This window comes from Montipora capricornis, chromosome 5, assembly GCF_036669925.1.
Source record: "Montipora capricornis isolate CH-2021 chromosome 5, ASM3666992v2, whole genome shotgun sequence".
Lineage (NCBI taxonomy): Eukaryota > Metazoa > Cnidaria > Anthozoa > Scleractinia > Acroporidae > Montipora > Montipora capricornis.
In genome coordinates this window covers 11854115-11874114 of record NC_090887.1, presented here as the reverse complement: position 1 = coordinate 11874114, position 20000 = coordinate 11854115, and the positions used below count along the sequence as shown (strand labels likewise).

Sequence of the window (20000 nt, the reverse complement as noted above, 5' to 3'; positions counted from 1 at the left end):
AATTCTTATTTCAGATTACAACTTTGAGATTACCATGGCAACTGGTCATAGTAAGCGTTCAGTTGTCACCATGCCAACAAGACTACCAGGACCACCAGTTGTACCTATAGTTCTAGCTGCTCCCTCATCTGCTGTTGGTAAGATTCAATAATTATTGAAACGAACAACCTGCAATCTTTCTGTTAAAGCCAAATTACAAGTTAGGACACAGTGCAAGCCAGCGAGCCATCCAAGCCATGTGAGCCATAGTTGCAAGCCTTGTGAAAAAATTGGAGGTGGAAGTGTTGCATGCTACTATTATCTGGCCTTCACACCCTTACAAAACAGAACACTATTTTAAAACTATTTTTATGCTATTTTTGAGGTATATTTAAAATATATTTGGAACCTATTTGGGAACTATTTTGGTTGTTTATCGCAAAATATGGTTTAAATACTATTTAAAGTCTAGTTTTGATGCAGTTTTGAACTGTTTTTAATGGTGTTTTAACCTAATTAAAACACATTTGAAAACTATTTTGAAAATACATGAGAAACTTATCCATCTCTGCAAATAAGGCTCCAAATAGGTTTCAACTATGTTTCAAATAGTTTTAAATATTATGACAACCAGCCTTGTAAAGATTTAAAATGTAGTTGTAATGCCTATTTGAAAGCTAGTTCAAATAAAATAGCTTCAAAATAGGTGAAAAACAGTTTAAAATCACCTTTTTAAGTTGGTTTTAGCTAAAGCATCATAAAAACACAGAAGAATACTGTATATTTAAAACCTATTCTGCAGCTATTTTTTTTCTATTTTATACCTATTTTCAGCCTATTTCAACCAAAATAGCATCAAACTAGGTGAAAAACAGGTTAAAACCCATTTTTCAAATGTGCTTTAATTAAAGCACATAATTAAAACACAAAAGAATATTGTATATTTAAAACCTATTCTACAGCTATTTAAATTTTAATTTACAGCCATTTAAAACCTATTCTAATAAGAATAGCTCTAAACTAGGCTAAAAACAGGTTAAAAACAATTTTTCAAATAGGTTTTAAATAAGCACCATAAAAACACAGAAGAATATTGTGTATTATACTGTTACCTATTCCTGCAGCTATTTTAATAATTTATAGCTATTTAAAACCTATTCCAATACAAATAGCTTAGAATCTTGATATGGCTGATTGTATACAGAAACAAGAGATTCGTAAATGCTTTGTCTGCTATCAGTAGCTCCCACATACGTCAGTTATAGATTTTACAGCTTTCCTCGCCAACCCAAATCTTGATTCTTGTTTTAAATTTAAATACGAAAAAAGCTTTTAAGCGTTTCAGATAAAACACAGAACTAAAACAAGTCTGCAAAGAGAGATCCTTAAATACATCAAACCATAACTGGTTGAGGAGACAATTGGATGCTAAGCATTTTTGTCTGCTGTAAAGGACCTTAATTTCCCTGCTGTCCCATCAAAGATTTTTTTCAGGAAGTGTCTCTTAATATACTTATTCATGGCAACTTTAAAAAACATACAGTATTATTATACTTCAATGATGCATGTAGTGATTCCTCTAAATCACTGATCATTTCTATTACAACTAAAGTGTGTGAAGAGTAAACTCATAAATTTGGATCTCTTTACTTACAAACGTCAATAATAGCTTTCTCAGGCATTTTCTGCATTGATTACAATAGTTAAAGTGACAGCATTTAGCATTTTTACGAGGAATCAAATCATTTGTCAATCGTATACATACAACTTGCGGTATGAGGCGAGAGCACTTGTTTTCCAAATCATTTGCTTCACCATTTGCTCTAAAACTTTATTGTTCTTCATTAAAGGTTTACCAATTTTTTCACAGGATTATAGCATTTAAGTCAAATTGAGTATCCTTGCTTCACAAATTGACTCGAAGGTGTGAAAATACATACAGGTAAACCGTTCCTCATTTTAAAGACAATAAGGCATCAAATCAAATGTTATTCGCTTAAAGTTAACGCTTACCGTTTTACTTGAGGTGTTGTAAGCATTTCCTTGCCTGGATCAGGATTTAAAGAGTAAAACTAACCAAAATATCGTCACCATGCACGAAAGTGTGATCGTAGATCGTTTGAATAAAACCGCCCAAAATCTGTAAGAGCTGGACTGGTTACCACTGACTGCTGACCAAAACGAAAAGGGCTCACTAGTTTCCAGTCCGGTCTTTCTGTTATTCAAGATGGCGGAGGATGACAATCTTTCCACGGATTCAATAAATTGGCAAGATTTGAAATATACCAGAGTTCATTGAAAGGCTTAAGTACTGAATTGGAGTGTGTAATGCATCATTTTCCTTTTGTAATAAGGCCGATTATGAGAGCATCAAACAAGGTAATCCGTTGATGATATTAATGTCACAATCTATAGAATACATCAGAATAAAAGCTTTAAATTCTTTTTCATTTCTCCGTGTACAGATAAAGGACATTGTTTAAGCAAAGTACATATATTACGAGTAGTGAATTAACTCAAAGAATATCGCATTCACAATGGCATGCTTTGAATAAGACCAAACCTTGTTACACATGTATTGAAGGTTGAAGTTAAAGCTCATTTTTAAGGCACAAGATGAAATCAAATCCTAAAAGGGCACTTAAACTTTGATTATTGTCTCACTGGCACATTCAGTACTATTGCACAAAATTCTCAAGAATTTCAACTCACTCAAGGGTCACCCTCAAGTTGAATCATTGAGTAGAATTCGTAAAGATTCCCATAAAATCCCAGCTGTACTTTAGTTTTGCATCATAGAATGAGATGGACTAGCTTAAATCATTTACATAGCTCTTTTATCAGAGACTCTGTACATCTAAGAATAATCATGCAAAGGTTTAGTCTCAGGTGTCAAATTTGGGAACAGTCAATATAATATTCATGTTCAAGTGTGAGATATAATATAATGTTTACGTAGCTACATTAAAGATACATGTAATTGGCCGTTAAACCATAACATCATCGTATTTTGCAAGACACCATCAAGATTGTTACTTGAAAGACAGTTCAATTGAACCCACAGAGTTTGGTTAAGGTCACTGGTCACTATTCAGACACTGTTACACTAAATTGCAGTCAATGTCCGTATAATCTTGAAGACTTACACATTTTTGGCCTGCAAATTCAATAAAGCCTGGTCAAGCCTGGCTTGAATCTTAAGGCCTGGAAGGCCAGACTCTTTTGACCTTCAGATTTCTTGCATTCAAATACAGACTGTATTCACTCACATTATTCCAGCATCAAGCTCATTATCATGATTCGAGTGTATACTCAGCAATTCAAAAGTACCTTTAAATTATTCTTTCCAATTTGAAATAGTTATAAATAGACTATTTTATCCCTATTTTGAAGCTTTATGATGGTTGCCCATTTTAAATAGGTATTAAATAGGTTATTAAAAATTTGTTTGAAAAATTTTAATGATTCGAGTATACTCAGCAATTTGAAAATACCTTTCAAATACTTCTTTCAAGTTCAAACTAGTTTTAAATAGACTATTTTATTCCTATTTAGGAGATTTATGAATGCCATACATTTGAAATAGATTTCAACTAGACTATTTAATTACTATTTTTGTAAAGAATATTTCACAACCACTTTTAAATCATCAACTTTTTCGTAGTTGCCTTGTAATTAGTATTTAAATAGCATATTTTAAACTATTTTGAAACGTGTGGTGTATAAATAGATTGCAAATACCTATTTGGAACCTATTATTCTGAGAAATAGATTACAAATAGCTGAACTCATTCTATCAGTGGTCATTAAGTAGTGTTTAACTTCTATTTAACTACATTTTAAATACATGGCACTAGTTTTCAATTTTCACAAAATAGGATTAAAATAGAGTATGATGACCTTAAACTAGTGTGCAAATAGTTAAAATAGCATTCAAACAGATTCAAACCAGGTTAAAAATAAGGTTGGTTTGGTAAGGGCAGGGTTCCCACTCCATTTTTTGACTTGACTGCCAGAAGTTGGGCAAAGTTGCCTTGGAGCTTTTTTCAAACTTGTTTCATTGTTTCTTAATGCATTTCTTCATCTCCGGGTTTCTTTCATGGCTACGTAACCGATTGTTTGATTGGATCTCCGTTTAACCAATAAACATTCTTGACACAAGTGCCCTTCCTGCAAATTTCCCTTTCAAGATTTACATGGTGGAGGCAGTAGATTATTCTTGTATTTTGAAGGAGCTGCAGGGGGATGGGTGGGTGCATTTTTTGGGGAGTGAGGGAGTTGGTGGGTTGATCATGGGGGGAGGGGGGGTTTGGGGATACCAGATGGAAAAACATCTGCTAGATTTTAGATCCCCAGAGGTTGACACCTGTGCAAACTGTTTTTGGTGTTGTCACCTTTTGCTCTCTGAAGACCCCTACATAATGCTTATCCCTCATCACCAACATAACAAGTAGTACCTGTAGATCTCTTGAAAACATGCATGTTCATCAGACCAAAAATATAAATTTTAGGTTCTAATGCAAGGCAACCGAAAAAAACTACTTTAAAGGAGTCCGTACAGGCTTGTTGCTAACTTTCTAACAAGATTGTAAAGGATTGAAAGTTCTTCTTCAGACCAGTCAGGAGCACACCGAGCGATTCGCAAGATTGAAGCAGGAGAGAAAGTCCATATAAGGAGGGGAGAGAAAGTCAAAATTTGTTGATCTCCCTTGACACAGACTCTTGCACGTCCAACATAACATGGTGACCGCAACTGAACTGCGGACTAAACATCACAAGAATTTTCCAGCTGCAAAACATACTAAATCGCCGTAAAAATATAAATTTTTTTCCTAACTGCAGACCATATTGTTTTGGCCTTCTGGGCCTCATCAGTGCAGTGCTGATGTCTGGGATGGAGGTTAAACTTTAAAAGCCACCCCAAATGTCCCACACATGTGGTACATCTAAGCCATGCCAGAGTCTCAACTTGGTTAGCTAGTGAGCATGTGCAATCTATTAATTATTTTCCAATGGCTCACATGGCTCGCTGGCTCACAGATTGTCCGGACCCCCAAATTGCTTACTTTGATACACACTTGTGAATCTGTTCTTATTTTAACTGGCTACTGTACTTACATTTCAATAACATCATTTACATGATGAAAGCATTGATGTTTGTATCCATACAGGATCAGTGGCAGAGTCTGTGCCATTTGTAGGCCAGGCCACTAAGCCAAAAACTATAAACAGCCTTTCACTATCCCTGGGGATTACTGTGGAACCCACGCCACCCTCAAATAATAACTCTTTAAATCATGAATGCATACATGCGCAGTGAACGACTTATGGCTGTGTGCTGGGGAAAATGAAAGAATTTAATTTTTGGCTTACTACAGTTTTCTGAAGGAAGCAATCAAGATTCTGAAATCTGTGAAATTAAATCAACAGGATGTCTCTTCTGAAGTTTTAATCACTGCAATTGATGTAAAATATAATTTTACCTAAAAAATAAATGCAAATCAAAATTACAAAAACTATGATTTCAAGCTAAGACCTTAGTCATAGTTTTCATACTACAAAAACTAAGACCCCAGGGTCCCAATTCTTAGCCATTGCTGACCTGTACACTGTTCTTCATTCACAACTTGGCTCATAGAGCCTTTGATTTTTTAATCTGCCAGTCAGCAGTTTTGACCTTGATGACAACCACAAGAGATGGGTGGTGATTGGTATTTGCTTGATCAAGCTTTTGTTACCAGTGCTCCGAGATTTCGTGGCTCAGGAAATACCAAAACACTATACTGCATTGAATAGGTCACATGGACTTAACACACAGGTTTACGGGAGCCATTTAAAACAAGATGGAGCATTTCAGTTGAACTATGGAAGTATTAACAATAACTGGGGTCGATTTAAGAAGAAATTAGCAAAATATGACTGCAAAGTCAGTTCTGCTGAAGAACTGGGAAAGCTGTATCTTGAACCTCACATGGCCAAGTTCACCGGTAAGAATTGAACGGTTATTTTATAATGATTAGCTGCATAATCTGACTCAATATTGTGGTCTAATGTGCTTGATGACAAGGGTCTTCCAAGAGCAATTAGTCTAAAAGCGGGTGAGTAAGACTGTATCTCTTCAAGAGACCTAAAACTGGCTGGTACCTCTGCTGTGCAAGGCCTGTGTGAGATCTGTATGAAGAGTATGGTAGATTTTCACTTCCCTTCCAGCTGGAAAAGATCCTTAGTCTCCTGTTTTTAAGAAGGGAAGTAGGTTAGATGTTAACAACTTTTGACCCATTTCCCTCTTAAGCATTCCTAGTAAAATTTTAGAACGGCTGGTTTGCAGGTCACTTGGCCTCCCACAATATCTTGTCTAATAAACAATGGGGCTTTAGAAAAGGATACTCTACCAAAAGGCTCCTTTTACACCTCACAGAAACCTGGAAATCAACCTTTGATAGAGGTTTTAAAGTGGGTATTTTGTTCATAGATTTTACTAATAGGAAAGCTTTCGATTGTGTCGACTACACTGTTTTGGGAGAAAAATTAAAGGGTGTAGGAGTCACTGGAGATTTGTGGGTATGGTTGACGAATTATTTATCAAGTAGAAGACAAACAACACAAATCCTTGGTGAGTTTTCGGAATCTAAATAATACTAGTGAAAATTGGGGTCCCTCAGGGCTCATTGTTGGGCCCTAGACTTTTCACCACTTAATGTAAATGATCTCCCAGGTAATAATATTAAGAGTGGTGAAGCGTTCATGTTCGCAGATGACACCACCATATTTACCATTGGTAGCTCAACCGATGAGGTTGTCATATCCCATCAGGAGATTTTGGTCCCGCTACATTCTTGGTGTTTAAAGACTAAGCTAATTTTGCATGAGGGTAAAACTGATGCTGTAATTTTTATTGGCCCTCTGAAGCCCCTTGATGTCTCTAGACCAAGGACAGAAATAGGACATAGATCTTTTACACATAGAGCAGCAGTCGCTTGGAATACGTGCCCTCCTGATGTTATCAAACAACATGACAACCCTAAGACCTTTCAAAGGAAACTTAAAGCGATTAAAAATCTAATAAGGGATATCAATTTCCATAAATAGTGCTCTGTAATTTGTGATTTTTAACAATTTATTTTAGTCAATTTTAGGTATTCTTCAAATTCCTATAGTAAGTCCTACCTATTCATGAAATTTTTAGATGATGTATGTTTAGCTAATATATTGTAGATGTTTTTTTGAATAATTTGTTCTTAGCAATATAGCAGGTCCACATCAGCTGTATAGTTGCCAATTTTATTGACCTGCTTTATCAAATAAAGTATTGATTGATCGATTGATTGATTGAAAGTAGGAGTGGTGGGAGGGTATTTTTGGGCACCAGGGACAAATTATCCCATTCATTCCCACAATCGAAATGTTGATTCTCCTAACTAGTACCATGGATTTCTTTGTTGAGTAATCATGAGAATTTGGTGTTATATCAAGATCGCACCTCTTAAGCTGATAAAATTCTTCATTCTCAATACCTGTCTGACTGACATCTTATTGAAATTGTGGGGAGACCTAACATACCAATCAATCCTGGGAGTCAAAGGGTTAAGACATATGACAGACTAAAAGTAAAAAAAGTGCTACTACATAGGCCACTGCACCTAAAGACATTGCTGCGAATATATTATGTATACTGAACATTAGAACTTGAGTCATTAATCATCAGTTGTGAAGAGGACCGGAGAACTATGGAAAGGAATTGCTTAGCGACAGGCAAAAGGGCAACTGACAAAATCTGAGTCCTAGGCAGTGTTTGAATCTACGACCTCGGTAGCACAGGTTGGATGCTCTATCCATTGAGCTACTAAAACTCCTGGGGAGCTGGGGAGCTCTCCCTCCCACCTAGCTCAATGGGTAGATCATCAAAGTGGTGTCACAGAGGTCATAGGTTCGAATCTTACCTAGGACTCTGATTTTTCTGTAGTCCTTTTGTCCGCCGCCAAGCAACTGGTTTTCCACCCGGTAACGGGCACTTTACATGTAAAAACACATAGTTTTGAGGGAAAATCATTCTGAATAATGCTAAAAATGCATTACCATCATTCTACTTAAGTATCATAGGGGGAGGTTCCCCCTTTTGTATGTTCTCAATATACAGTACATGTAGCATTGGAAATGGTCAATTGACTTTTGTCATCTGTCATGCATGGGGAAGATCACAACCAGAAATGATGCAGATGACAAAGGCCAGGACGCACACCCATGGACTACCTAAGGCCATTCTGTAGCAATAAGCAATACGTGACAGGATTCATGTAAGGGGACACAACTACCCATAATTCAATATCTTGAACAAATTCTGATTAGAGTTGATTTTCTTGCTCAAACCTTTCAAATTCGTGCACTTATTTGCAGGTTTTGACAACACTTGTGAATTGTCAGCAGTGTTAGGAATTCTTGCCAACGCGTCATGTTTTAAGGCTGCCATTCAAGCAAATGCCAAGGATGTTCGCTCTAAAGTGAGAAATGAGTGGGGCCACTGTAATTTCGATCATTGGACGGGTGTTGATTTTGTGAGCTGCTTTCAAGTAATGGAGACAATGCTTCGTTCTCTGGGACTCCCGAAAGCAGATGAAGATAAGCAAGTTGATGAACTTCGAGACTGGGAGACTAAAGGTTGGTTGTATGTTATGTACGCTCGCCGCTGCAGTGTGCTTCTCGCTAGCTAGAGCCGAAAGATAAACTCTTTTCAACACTTCAGTAGCCGGTTGTTTCTTGCATATCATAATTGTATAATCATGTCCTTTGATCGTCAGAAGCGTTGAAGCTGGGGATTAACTCGCTATCTGTAGATTGCCGGTTATAGGAGATTTGCGTCTTGTCCCTCTTTTGGTCTTCTTTGCTCTGCTTTTTAACTAGTAGTCCTTCAGCATCACACCAGTCGGACTTTAGAGAGAGGGAGACTGTAGTAAATGTGGGAGGCCACGGGATAAAAACTCCCGCCGGACTAGTAGGGTCTTAAAATAACTGAGAAAGCAAATAGTCTATTTCTTTCTCAAACCTATTCGCAAAGCGTTGGGCAACAGAGGAGTAAGGATTGCACAGTTGGTTAGTATATACACGGCCTTCTGTGCGAGAGGTCCCGAGTTTGATCCCTAGTGACCTCGCATCCTTGCTTCGACTTCGTTCCATTCTGTGTAGCTTCAGCTAACTGTAAATACCCTTAAAACGGAGCACTAATGGAAAGAGCTGGGTAAAATGGGCGCACCGTCGGCTTCCGACGTTAAATAAGTTGTACCTTTACCAAAGTGCTGCATCTGCAAATGATTAGACTCTCAAGTCTTCTCGGATACAGAGGATAAACCGTAGACCCAGTCTCACAACCTTTCAATGTTCGAGCTCTGTGTGGGACGTAAAAGAACCCACACACTATTCGCAAAGTGTAGGGGCACATGGAATTCCCGGTGTAAATGGGTAAATGCTCGGAGATATTAGCTACTCTAAAAAATCCATGGGTAAATAAAGATGTGATGATGATGATGATGACAATGCTTGGTGATGCGACGTTTTTAAACATTGTTTCTGCATGTTGTCAACAAGTAAGTAGCCTCGCAGTCTCTCCCCACCCACTACCCACTTCATCCGATTGTTTCTTGAATATTATAATCAGGGGCGGATCTTGGGAGAGGGTGCAGGGGGTGCACACGCACACAGCAATGCAAAAACAGCACTCAAAGAACTTGGCTTAAATGCATGCATCGCTTAACAGGATTAATACATAAACGTACGCACTTGTCGTAAATTGCAATTTTTGTGTAATTGTATTGATAGGGTTAACGCTCTGCATGGGCTGTCCTGTAGACAGAGACCTGATGAACCTCGTCACCGTAGAGGTTGCAAGCCTAGAAAAAGAATTGGAGGACCTGAAAGCAACAAGTGTGGATGAACAAAAGAAGCTCAGCGATGCCCTTCAGAGCTTCAAGAATGAAGCTGCTAATTTTTTTATGCGTATAGAAGAAAAACAGCGGGAAATGTCGGCTGCAATTGCAGACAATTCTGAAGGCATAAAGAAAATTGAGAAGCGTCAAGATGATTGTAGCGAAAACATTTCTCTTTTGGAAGAAGGTCAGAGTAATCTAGAGGCGACTGTGTCGTCTGTTAAAGACCAACAGGCTTCTCTTACTTCAGAGGTAGGGGCTTTAAAAATTGAACACTCCCGTTTAGATTCTAGGGTCAAGGCACTAGAAAAGGGAAGGTTTGATGCAGTTGGGGACACTAAAATTGTTCAAGTACCCAGTCGAAATCTCTGCTTTTGTGGTCGCCATAATGAGTTAGAAGCCATTGCATCGCATTCAAAAAATACCAAAAATGGTTGTATTCATTCAGCCATTTGTGGGCTTGGTGGTGTGGGTAAAACCTCTCTCGCCGTAGAGTTTCTTTGTCAGCACGAGAAAGAATATCCAGGTGGCATTTTTTGGATTTCCGGGGAAAGTAATGACATTTTTCAAAGGTCTCTCGGTGAAGTAGCACGGCAAATAGGAACTTTCGCTGAAAATGATTTTTCCGTCTCCTTGTCAAAAACGCTTCAGTGGTTCGGAAAACAGAAAGAATTGTGGGTATTGGTCGTGGATAATCTTGACGAATTGGAAATGTCACCTGACATGAAAAAGCTGCTCACTGGGCACTGGAAACACTCGGCTCGTGGTCACGTTATCATTACTACCAGAAGGGAAGTGGCTGAGATAAGTGAAGAAATAGGAATCGAAGAGCAATGTTGCATTGAATTGAAGTGTTTGACAGAAGATGAAGGCATTCAGTTCTTAAAAATGCGAAGCGGAAAGGCTGATGATGAGAAAGAGGCGCGTAAGCTGGTCCGTGAGCTTGGAGGACTTCCCTTGGCTCTTGATCAAGCTGGAGCTTACATTCGATGCCTCAGGCTGCCCATGAAAGAGTATGTGAAGAAATATGAAAAACAAAAACTGCTTCTTTTAAAAAAACAGAAAGCTCGAAATCTTGTGGAAAACACCTCTCCTGAGAGGCTGGCTGTCCACACGACGTGGCTGTTAAATTTCGATCACATAACTTGCATGTCAGAGGAGATGGATATTGGGAAAGCACCCTCTCTAGTGATGCAGGTTTGTGCGTTCTTTGGCCCAGATGACATTCCATACGAAATGATCAACGTGGAAATAAGCAAGGAGGACCATTCTAGTTTTGATGGCAGCTCGTGTGATCAAGCCGAAATAGTCTCCCTCCTAACTAAGTTTTCGCTGTTTCAAAGGTATGCAACAAATTCATTCAGCGTTCATCGACTAGTGCAAGAAGTGATCCGTTTTCAACTGGAGAAAGAAACAAAACTAAAAGTTCTTTCTTGTGCAGTTCGTGTCCTTTACTTTGCATTAACTCATACACTTTCACCAGCATCAGTGTGCCAGAGTTTCGTCGAAGATGCCGTTTTCAGTGTGGACAATCCGCCATCACTGCATCTATGGGGTAAGCTATCTTTGCATGCCACTTACTTACAAGAGCATTTGCGTAGCTTATCCACGAAGCAAAAAGGGTCTTTTCTATGTAGCGATGAAATCATTCGAATTTTTAACGAAGCAGGGATTTTCTTCGCAGTTTCCCAAGAGAAAGTCAAAGCCCAAGAAATGCAGAAAATGAAACTGGACTTGCTTGTGAACAAAACGTCAGCTCAAGACAATAACTCTCTTCCAGATTATTTCCTTGATGTCCCATTGAGAGACAGAGATTGCAAGCTTATTTCTCACTGTATGCGGCATCCTCAAGTAGAGTTTGATTCCATGCAGGAGGAAGATAATTCTCGACAGGAACGGGAAAAGAAGGCAAACCAGCTCAGATGTGAAGGGAATTATGCAGTACAACAAAGCAAATATGGGGAGGCTTCGGAACTGTATTCAAAAGCGATTGGTTTGTGGTCTGGTGACCATCGACTCTTCTCCAACCGATCTCTGTGTTATTTAAAACTTGGTGAGCCTCACAAAGCTCTTGAAGACTGTGACAAGTGTCTTTCTTTGATGCCCAACTTCAGCAAGGCATTGCAACGTAAGGTTTGGGCTCTTGACGAATTTGTGAAAAAAGGGTCAACTCAACGGATGGCACAAAAGAAAGCAATGGTGGCATTTGCCCTTTACATAGACCCCAATCTTCATTCCGACAAAACATTTTGTGGAATGATTCCACTGGAACTAGGGCTTACAACTCGAGAGGTGATGAACGAAACTCAGTTGGCTTTCGCTTTGACCACACAAGCTAATGAAACTCTTTTATTGCACGAAGGAGAGTACAATTTAAATCATTTGGTCATCTTTACCAACCTACAGATCGTCGGGTTAGGACGGGGAGCCGTCTTGAGGGTCAAAGAGGTCTTTAAAGTTTTCAGCAGGACCTACTTTGAGAACATTGTTTTGCCAAAGGGTAACGTTGGTCTACTGTGCATTGGAAAGGACAGTGCTGTTCATATAAACCATTGTGAAGTTTCTGGAGGGTACTTCAGTTGTGAGGAGTTTCCAGAATGTGATGGTGGGCAAGGATGCATATCAACGTCCTTAGGAAAACCTGAATGCAATCGCACTGGTAAATTTGGAGACCCGGAATCCATTTCTGGTATTGCAGGTTTTCCCGGTGTGTGTATAGATGGTGGAAGTTCTGCCCTCATTGAATACTGTTCAGTTCATGACTGTGGTGGTGGAGGCGTTTTGGTTGTTGCTGAAGGATCGCAATCGGAGGTCAGGAAATGTGAAGTCTACAAGAACCACCAAGTGGGTTTAGAAGCTAGAGAAGGGGGAAGACTTGTTGCAATCGAAAACAGGATATACAACTGTGGTTTTCATGGCATTTTAATTGGCCCACATGCTGGAGAATGCGATATAAACGGAAATATGATTTTTGAAAACGCAAGGGAGGGCATTTATGCCCAGGACAATGAGAACAATATAGTGATACACAACAATGATATCCATCACAACGGACCCCATGGTATTTCCTTGGATGGCGACTCTTCTCTTTTAGTCTCCGAAAACAGGATATTTGAAAATGGACTTTGGGGTATTCAGGCTAAAACACGAACATCAGCAATCATAAGAAGAAATTTAATCTCGGGGAACAAATGCGGTGGTATCTTTATAGGTGCAAATTATTCAGGTCGCATGCAACTGGAATCGAACACCGTTCGAGACCACAGTGGCCCATGGCTGCAGCATCCGGATATGAGTGACAGCCTTTCCTGTGAAGGTTTAACACCCGAGTGTGTCAAGTGTATCGGTTTTCTACTTCCACCAGGAGAAAACCAGGTTTATTCTCATCCTCCCATTCTGAAGGAAAACAAAGAATTTAATAACGAAGAAGGCATGTACCACCCCAGGGAGGTTGTTGGGCGAATTTACAATGGTTGTACGTTCTGCCGTCGCTCAAAAGATGAAGTACAACGCCTTTTAAAATGTACGAATTGTCACATTGCATGTTATTGCTGTAAAGAATGTCAACGTAAACACTGGCCCACGCACAAGACATTGTGTAATGCTTTGAAAAGTCGTTTTTCCGTCACAGTTAAGACAGTTCCTTTGAGCGACCCAAAAATTCCTCATACACGGACATTTGGAGATCATTTAAAAGGTATTGGAACAGGTCCTAAACCTAAATGTAACAGTCGTAATGAGTTCATTGTCAAAATTCAAACCCAAACTCTAAATAGTCACCCGTTACAGATGCTAGTTGTTTACGACAAAAGCCTTACTGTTGATTGTCAAATTCAAAGCCCAGAAGTCTTTAACGTAGTACAGGAATGCGGCGTTCTTGGGGCTTTAAACAAAGCCACCAGCAAAAAGGCTTTTTTCTGGGCCATGTTTGCAGAGAGAGGAGAGAAACTGACGATTTTTCTCGACCAACTGGCACCTTATCAGGAGTGGTAATCAATAAGCGAAAAACACCACTACTCATTTGTTCGAGTACAATTGACGTTCTCTGTTTTTTTGGAATGTCAGAAGCCGAAGCGTTGTTGGCAAGGTGCTTCTGTCTTGATCTTGCATTTTGGTTTTCATTGGATTTCGAGGCCTTTCACTTTCAGCTAGCTCACTTTAGGGTCAACTACGTCTTTTGGCTTGGTCAGGAGATTCTTTTAACTAAGATAAGTTTGAGATGAATTAGAGGTTACTTCATTATTAATCCTTGTTGTTAACTGTCTAAGTTTGACAATAATACAATAGTTATTATTAAATATTGCTCTCCCATCCTTTTCAAACCTTACAAATTGGGCTTTTGATTTGCTTGCGCTTATGCCGTGTTAAAGTTACCTTTGGTGAGCCAAAGTTTAACTCTCCCCCTGCATGCAGTGTTAATATCCAGTGGGGTGCCCTCTGGCAAATGGAGATTTTAGCTGTGTATTGTCTCATTTCACGTCACTCCTTGCAGCCTGTAAGCTAGCTTGATAGCTGAGTGGAATTCCACTACAAAGCGTTTACCATTTACAATTTTTACGCCAATTTAACGGATAGTTTTATTGTGGTCCTTAGTTTTCTCCCATTTCTGCCTCCTGCCTCCCAGTTAGGCGAAACAGTGTTGTATTTTCAAAATTAAAGAGAGGAAATTGCTCTCAAAGCACACGAAGAAAGGCCGTAAAGCAAGCAAGAAATGTTACCATCTACCTGTGGTATTGAGGTTAAGACCTTGGTTGACTAACCAGTGTGACCCAAAAGAGTACATACGACATGAAGACGAGGTAAACTGAGACCTCCACCTTGAGGCTGTGAGGCCTGACTCGGTTTCTACCAAACAAAATTGGCAATCTGCGTATTAATAATATCGTCGCACACTACACTTATAACTTACGATTTGCTTTGTTTTATACGAACGAACGATTTGCCTTGTGCTGGTACGATAGTTTTAGGGATTCTCGCATGATACGCACTCAAATGACTTTGGTCTGGTCTTTCCAGTCAAGCAATAAAACAAGATTTTCCCTTGGAGGAATACACAAACACTCGTTGCCAGTCACACACAGCCTCTAACCTCTCTAAGAGTGGTAACACTGAAGTTGTAAATACCGTGTACGTCAAAGCTTTACATGGAAAGGTTCCTGTTCGACTCCTCCCTGAAACACCCAAGATTACCAAAAAAATTCCGGTTCAAAAAAACTAATTAACCCCATAAAAAGAGTTACTGTAAAAACATTTGGTGCATGTGGAAGCTATTGTAGGTGGACAGAACCAAATCCTTAATACCGTGGGCCTTATTCAGTAGTGTGTGAAAAATAATTCGACTTGGTTAAAAAGAACGCAATGGTTTCTCAAACATTTTAAAGCCTGGTTTCCACTTCTGTAATAAGCACAAGCACGAGCATAACAAAAATCGAAATTTTCCTTGTGCTTGTTAAGCATAAGCGCAATAATTACGATTCTTACGCCATCTTCCTTGCTTGTTTCATGTGTGAGAACGTCCTCTGCTTATGCTTATCACACAATTGGGAACCAGGCTTAAGACAATAAATAAGAAAAAAAACTGCCTTACCAGGACCCAATAATTTTTATTAGAGAAAATTGCTTCTTCTGATGCAATTAGTTTTCCTCCAAATGTAAACAAATAAAATTTACATAAGGAATATAGCAGTGAAAAATAAATTTAGTATAAGAAGTATTACTTCATGGTTTAAATACTACTACCTCCCTCCCTACTAACTTACATGTGTAAATAAGTAATGATATACAGTATATACAACTTAATTAATACTGTTATAACCAGCAATCATCAAACTCTTTATATTTTTTCTAAATTTGGGAAAAGGAGTGATTTGTTTGATATTAATCGGTAATGAATTCGAAAGGTTAGTACCAGTGTAACAATTTTAAGAGAACAAATACCGTATTGAGTTGTTTGGACAGAAGGAACAAAAAGATCTTGATTTAGTGACCGACGGGTACATGTAGCATATGAATGAACAGAGGTAATTTGCTTGAAATAATCAGAAAAACAAGGAATCGTTTCATGAAACCACTGATAAACAAAGGAAAGGATTTCAAAAGTGAATTAAAGCCCTTAGGCTAAAATTTTAACAAATTAAGAGATTTTAAAATTGGCTCTGAGTGTTTACCAGTTCTGAAAGTGTTATAATTCTAACTATTCGTTTTTCTAAGTAACTGGCAGTAAATGGGTTGGATATGTTTGAGAAAGGGATAAATTAGCGAACAATAAAGCATAGTAAGTATACAGTATCATTGTTAACATAGTACCTTAGTTCAGAAAGAATACCAACGGTTTTTGACAAATTAAGACAGAGTTCATCAATGTGATTCTTCCAGGTTAGCTCTGAGTCAAAAGAAACACCAAGGTATTTTACAGCTTAATCTTTGCACAGTCAATTACCAAATTAAAAGACTTAAATTAAGACTTTAGAGTGACAGATCATTGGTCTTCAGGATGCTAAGTGCTACTCTGTTGGATTTCATCCATTCTGCAACAGCTTTGAGCTCATAATTCAACTTCAATTCAAGATCATTAAGATTCTTAGATAAACAATAGATATTAGTGTCGGCAGGGTTTGGGAAAAGGATTGATACTTGCCAAGCTTCTTCAAGTGGCACTTGTGACCCAAAAAGGAATTATTATCCACAAAAACTGTATCTCGGTGAAGTATCAATGTGCTGGGTACATTAAGATTAAAAAATGACATGATTTGGACCCATTTTAAGTCTTCTGGAAAAAAATACCCTTACAAAAATGTTAAAGTAAACAACAAACATAAACAAATGGGCAACCAAAAGAAAAGAAAAATTCACTAAAGTAATATTTTGCGAGGAGATCTCGTGGTTTAATGTTACTCTTGGTTAGCAGAAAGCTCAAGCAATAGTCATAAGCAGTTGTTGAGTTTTACTGATATTCCAGCATTAGCAAACCATCTACTTCCATGTTACTTTAAAATTAAAAATGTTTCCTTTTATTCAGCAACTCTATAACATTTAAGAATATAAAATTTAATGAGGGAAGTTGAACACAACTTTTCGATGTCTATGTGACATTTTCGTCATTTTTAGACATCATGCTCTCTGACAGTAACTGAAATTCTGCAATTGCTTGATAAGTTAACGTTTTATTGGAACAGAGGAACTGATGAATTAAAAATCCCACTTACATTGTGAAATGTAAAAAAACAAAATCCCTGGTTTCAGAGATTAATTTTGTTTTAGCTAGGTTAAAAAGTGATACACCATTGTAGAATGACACCAATTTATAAACAAAGTAGAAAACAAAGCAAGAAGGTTTATTCTTACTTTTATTGATTCATATAACATTTAGTTTTGCATAAGCCTTGGATATAATTTTAAGACAACTACATTTTGTTTTAACTAATTTTAAGTAGTTTTTTTAAATATTTATTTTGTATTAATTAAATTCAGTTGCTCAGTTAAGGATTCTAGGCAAACTAGAAGGCATACTACTGGAAAGAGCTTAAGTTTTTATGAATAGACCTCTTTCATAATGGCGGCCAAATAAATTATATTCTTTTGTTTTAATGCTAATAAGCCCTACTAACCTCGCTACGACGAGCAAATTTCAAAAGAATATTTGCTTTCAAACGAGGGCAGTAGCTCTAATTAACATAAATACAAAAGAATGTAAAGTTGGTCGCCATTTATGAAAGTGGTCTATGAGTACATGTATTTTCTGAAGAGATCAGTCTTGCAATAACCTCTCTTACCACAGACAAGATCAAATTAATTTTAGTTATTTGTCATTGTAAGTTTTCATGTCAGATAATGGAGTAGTGTGCAAGTTGTTGTGAAGTTTATTTAAAATAAAATAAAAATTGAACCAATCTGCTTCCAAGCTCAGGCATCCTGTGCCTTTAAGGCCGGGACACACTAGGCGATAAGTCGCTGCGACATGTCGCGGGGACAAGTCGCCGCAACAAATCGCCTTGTGTGACACACGGTTAATTTTATGAAAATCATTGTCGTTGCGGCAGAATTTTGTTGCTGCGATCAGTCGCACGAATTCAAACCAGTTTGAATTCGTGCGACTTATCGCAGCGACAAAATTAGCGAAAGCAGCGTTGTCGCATCGTGTGCACACTTCCGGCAACAAGTCGCTGCGACAAAATATAAATGAACTAATGAGAGAGCGCCATATGGTCAGCCATATTGAATTAGAAAGCTAGTTCACATTCCCCCTCATACGAGATCACTACGTGTGCACCGAACAGGCGTCATGTCGCAGCGACTTGTTTTGCAAGTAGTACACATGGAGCAATTTGTCGCAGAGACATCTCGCTGCGACTTGTCGCCTAGTGTGACCCGGCCTTTACAGTGCGACGCGCCTTACCTTGGCCACCTAACAAAGTTTTTTAAAACTTACACGCCAATCAGGGTGTGCGAATTTGCAAGGCAAAGGGTCTTGTAGACTATTACCATGGATTTTTGAAGCCTTTGTTGGCTGCTAAATCTGATTGGCTGTTAGATGCCAACTTAATCCTGTCTAATAACAAGCCTCTGGTAGTTTTTCTAACTGGACAAACAGCCATTCATATGAAGTTCTAAATAATCTGTGGGTTCACACTGGGCACTAAGTCTGTCTAAGTCTGTCTTAGCCTAAGTCAAGCCAATTCACCCTAAGTCCGCTTAAGCGTTCAGACATATGTAGAAGACAAATTCTTTCCGCGCAAAGCTGTCATCATTAACGATAAAACTAACAGATAAGGTAACTAACATCATAAACGTGGTGAGGTAGTCACGATCCATTTTAGCGAAGAAGTTGAGATCAAAATGAGACCAAGAAGCCGTAAAATCGCTGTAATTGCGACTGTTGTCTCTTTATTAAATTTACAAAGGTTGATCAGCCAAATAAATGGAGAAGGAGACCGACTAAACTGAGGTGGTGAAGCCGCATTAAAAACATGAGGCATTCCTGCTTCAGATCTGTTGGGAAATCGGCGAGGAATATCATAAGAAAACAAAAATTACACTTACGTTGGCCAATCAAAAAGTGATCAAGCCACGCAACTTACATCGCATAAGTTGAAAAGTCGGTAGCGTAATTGCCTTCTAACGTTTCGTTCTCTCGGCGAAGCATCTTGAGTTAATTTTGTTCGTGAGAAGAAACTTGTTGCGTGATTTCTTTGCTTTGGCGCCTAACACGGGAATCTCCATCTCCATCTCCATCTCCACCTCCATCTGATAAAACCCACGATTTTGACATTTTTGGTATCAGGTTTTCTTAAGTCAGCCTTAAGTCATGTTGGAAAAAGACTTAAGAACCGCTTAGGTCGTTTGAGTTTGCCGACACTAAGACAGAAATCACGCTTCTGTGACTTAGCGGTTCACACCTGTCAAGTCGACTTAAGAGATTACTAAGTCAGACTTAGTGGTCTAATGTGAACCCAACTAATGCTCCAGTCCAGTAGACTAAACGTTTTAAACAAGTGACTGTATTCTGCTCATTAGATTGGCAATCAGAATACGTCGTAGAGGAATGTGAGTTGTCATATGTAACAGTACACTCGATTTGAGATCAAGTCCAGTTCTCTTTGGGATCTTACACTTGTTAGTTTTTCAAGAGGTAAGTTTCTTGATTTGTCAATCATTGGGAAAATTAATCAATTAGGTGAACTAAAAAAGTATTTAACCGCTCTGTTGTAATACAAGTAGATCAGCTTTGATCACATTAAAGCTGTTTTCCTAGTTTCAACAAAAATAAAGTGAGGAAGCCCTGTCTAATTGGCAAAGTACCTCACAAAAAAGTTCCCAAATAAGAAAAGAAAGACAAGCATTCAGTGTATCATTTCTTGAATTTTACACAATAAAAATTGAATGTAAAAACATCAATGAAAAACATGTAGTCTTATCAGCATTTTTCCTTTCCTTTCCTTCCTTTGGACACATAACAAGTAGCTTTGTGATTCTTCCAGTCTGCAATTTGGCAATCTCTGCAAAGAAAGAGATTGGTCCTGATGTTATTCAAATTAGCTAGAGTATGTTCACGGGTGGCCGTGACCTCACTGAGGTATCCCGCCATGTAACCAGGTGAATCTTTTT

General features: G+C 38.3%; 2 protein-coding genes across 3 annotated transcripts in view; one reads left to right on the top strand and one right to left on the bottom strand.

Annotated features, from left to right (window-relative positions):
• Positions 1 to 17785, top strand: part of LOC138049497 (uncharacterized) — a 20736-nt gene extending 2951 nt beyond the window's left edge. For both annotated transcript variants that reach the window (XM_068895785.1, XM_068895784.1), the window contains exons 2-5: positions 15 to 137; positions 5643 to 5966; positions 8374 to 8634; positions 9790 to 17785. In XM_068895785.1, coding sequence (XP_068751886.1) covers positions 35 to 137; positions 5643 to 5966; positions 8374 to 8634; positions 9790 to 13889 — 4788 coding nt within the window. In that variant the 5' untranslated portion in view covers positions 15 to 34 and the 3' untranslated portion in view covers positions 13890 to 17785. The remainder of the gene's footprint in view (positions 1 to 14; positions 138 to 5642; positions 5967 to 8373; positions 8635 to 9789) is intronic.
• A 1800-nt stretch (positions 17786 to 19585) lies between these two features.
• The window catches only part of LOC138049499 (uncharacterized), a 104729-nt gene continuing 104314 nt past the window's right edge, over positions 19586 to 20000 (bottom strand). Inside the window, exon 4 of the mRNA XM_068895788.1 lies at positions 19586 to 19891. Within this exon, the coding sequence (XP_068751889.1) occupies positions 19810 to 19891 (82 nt within the window). The 3' untranslated portion in view covers positions 19586 to 19809. The remainder of the gene's footprint in view (positions 19892 to 20000) is intronic.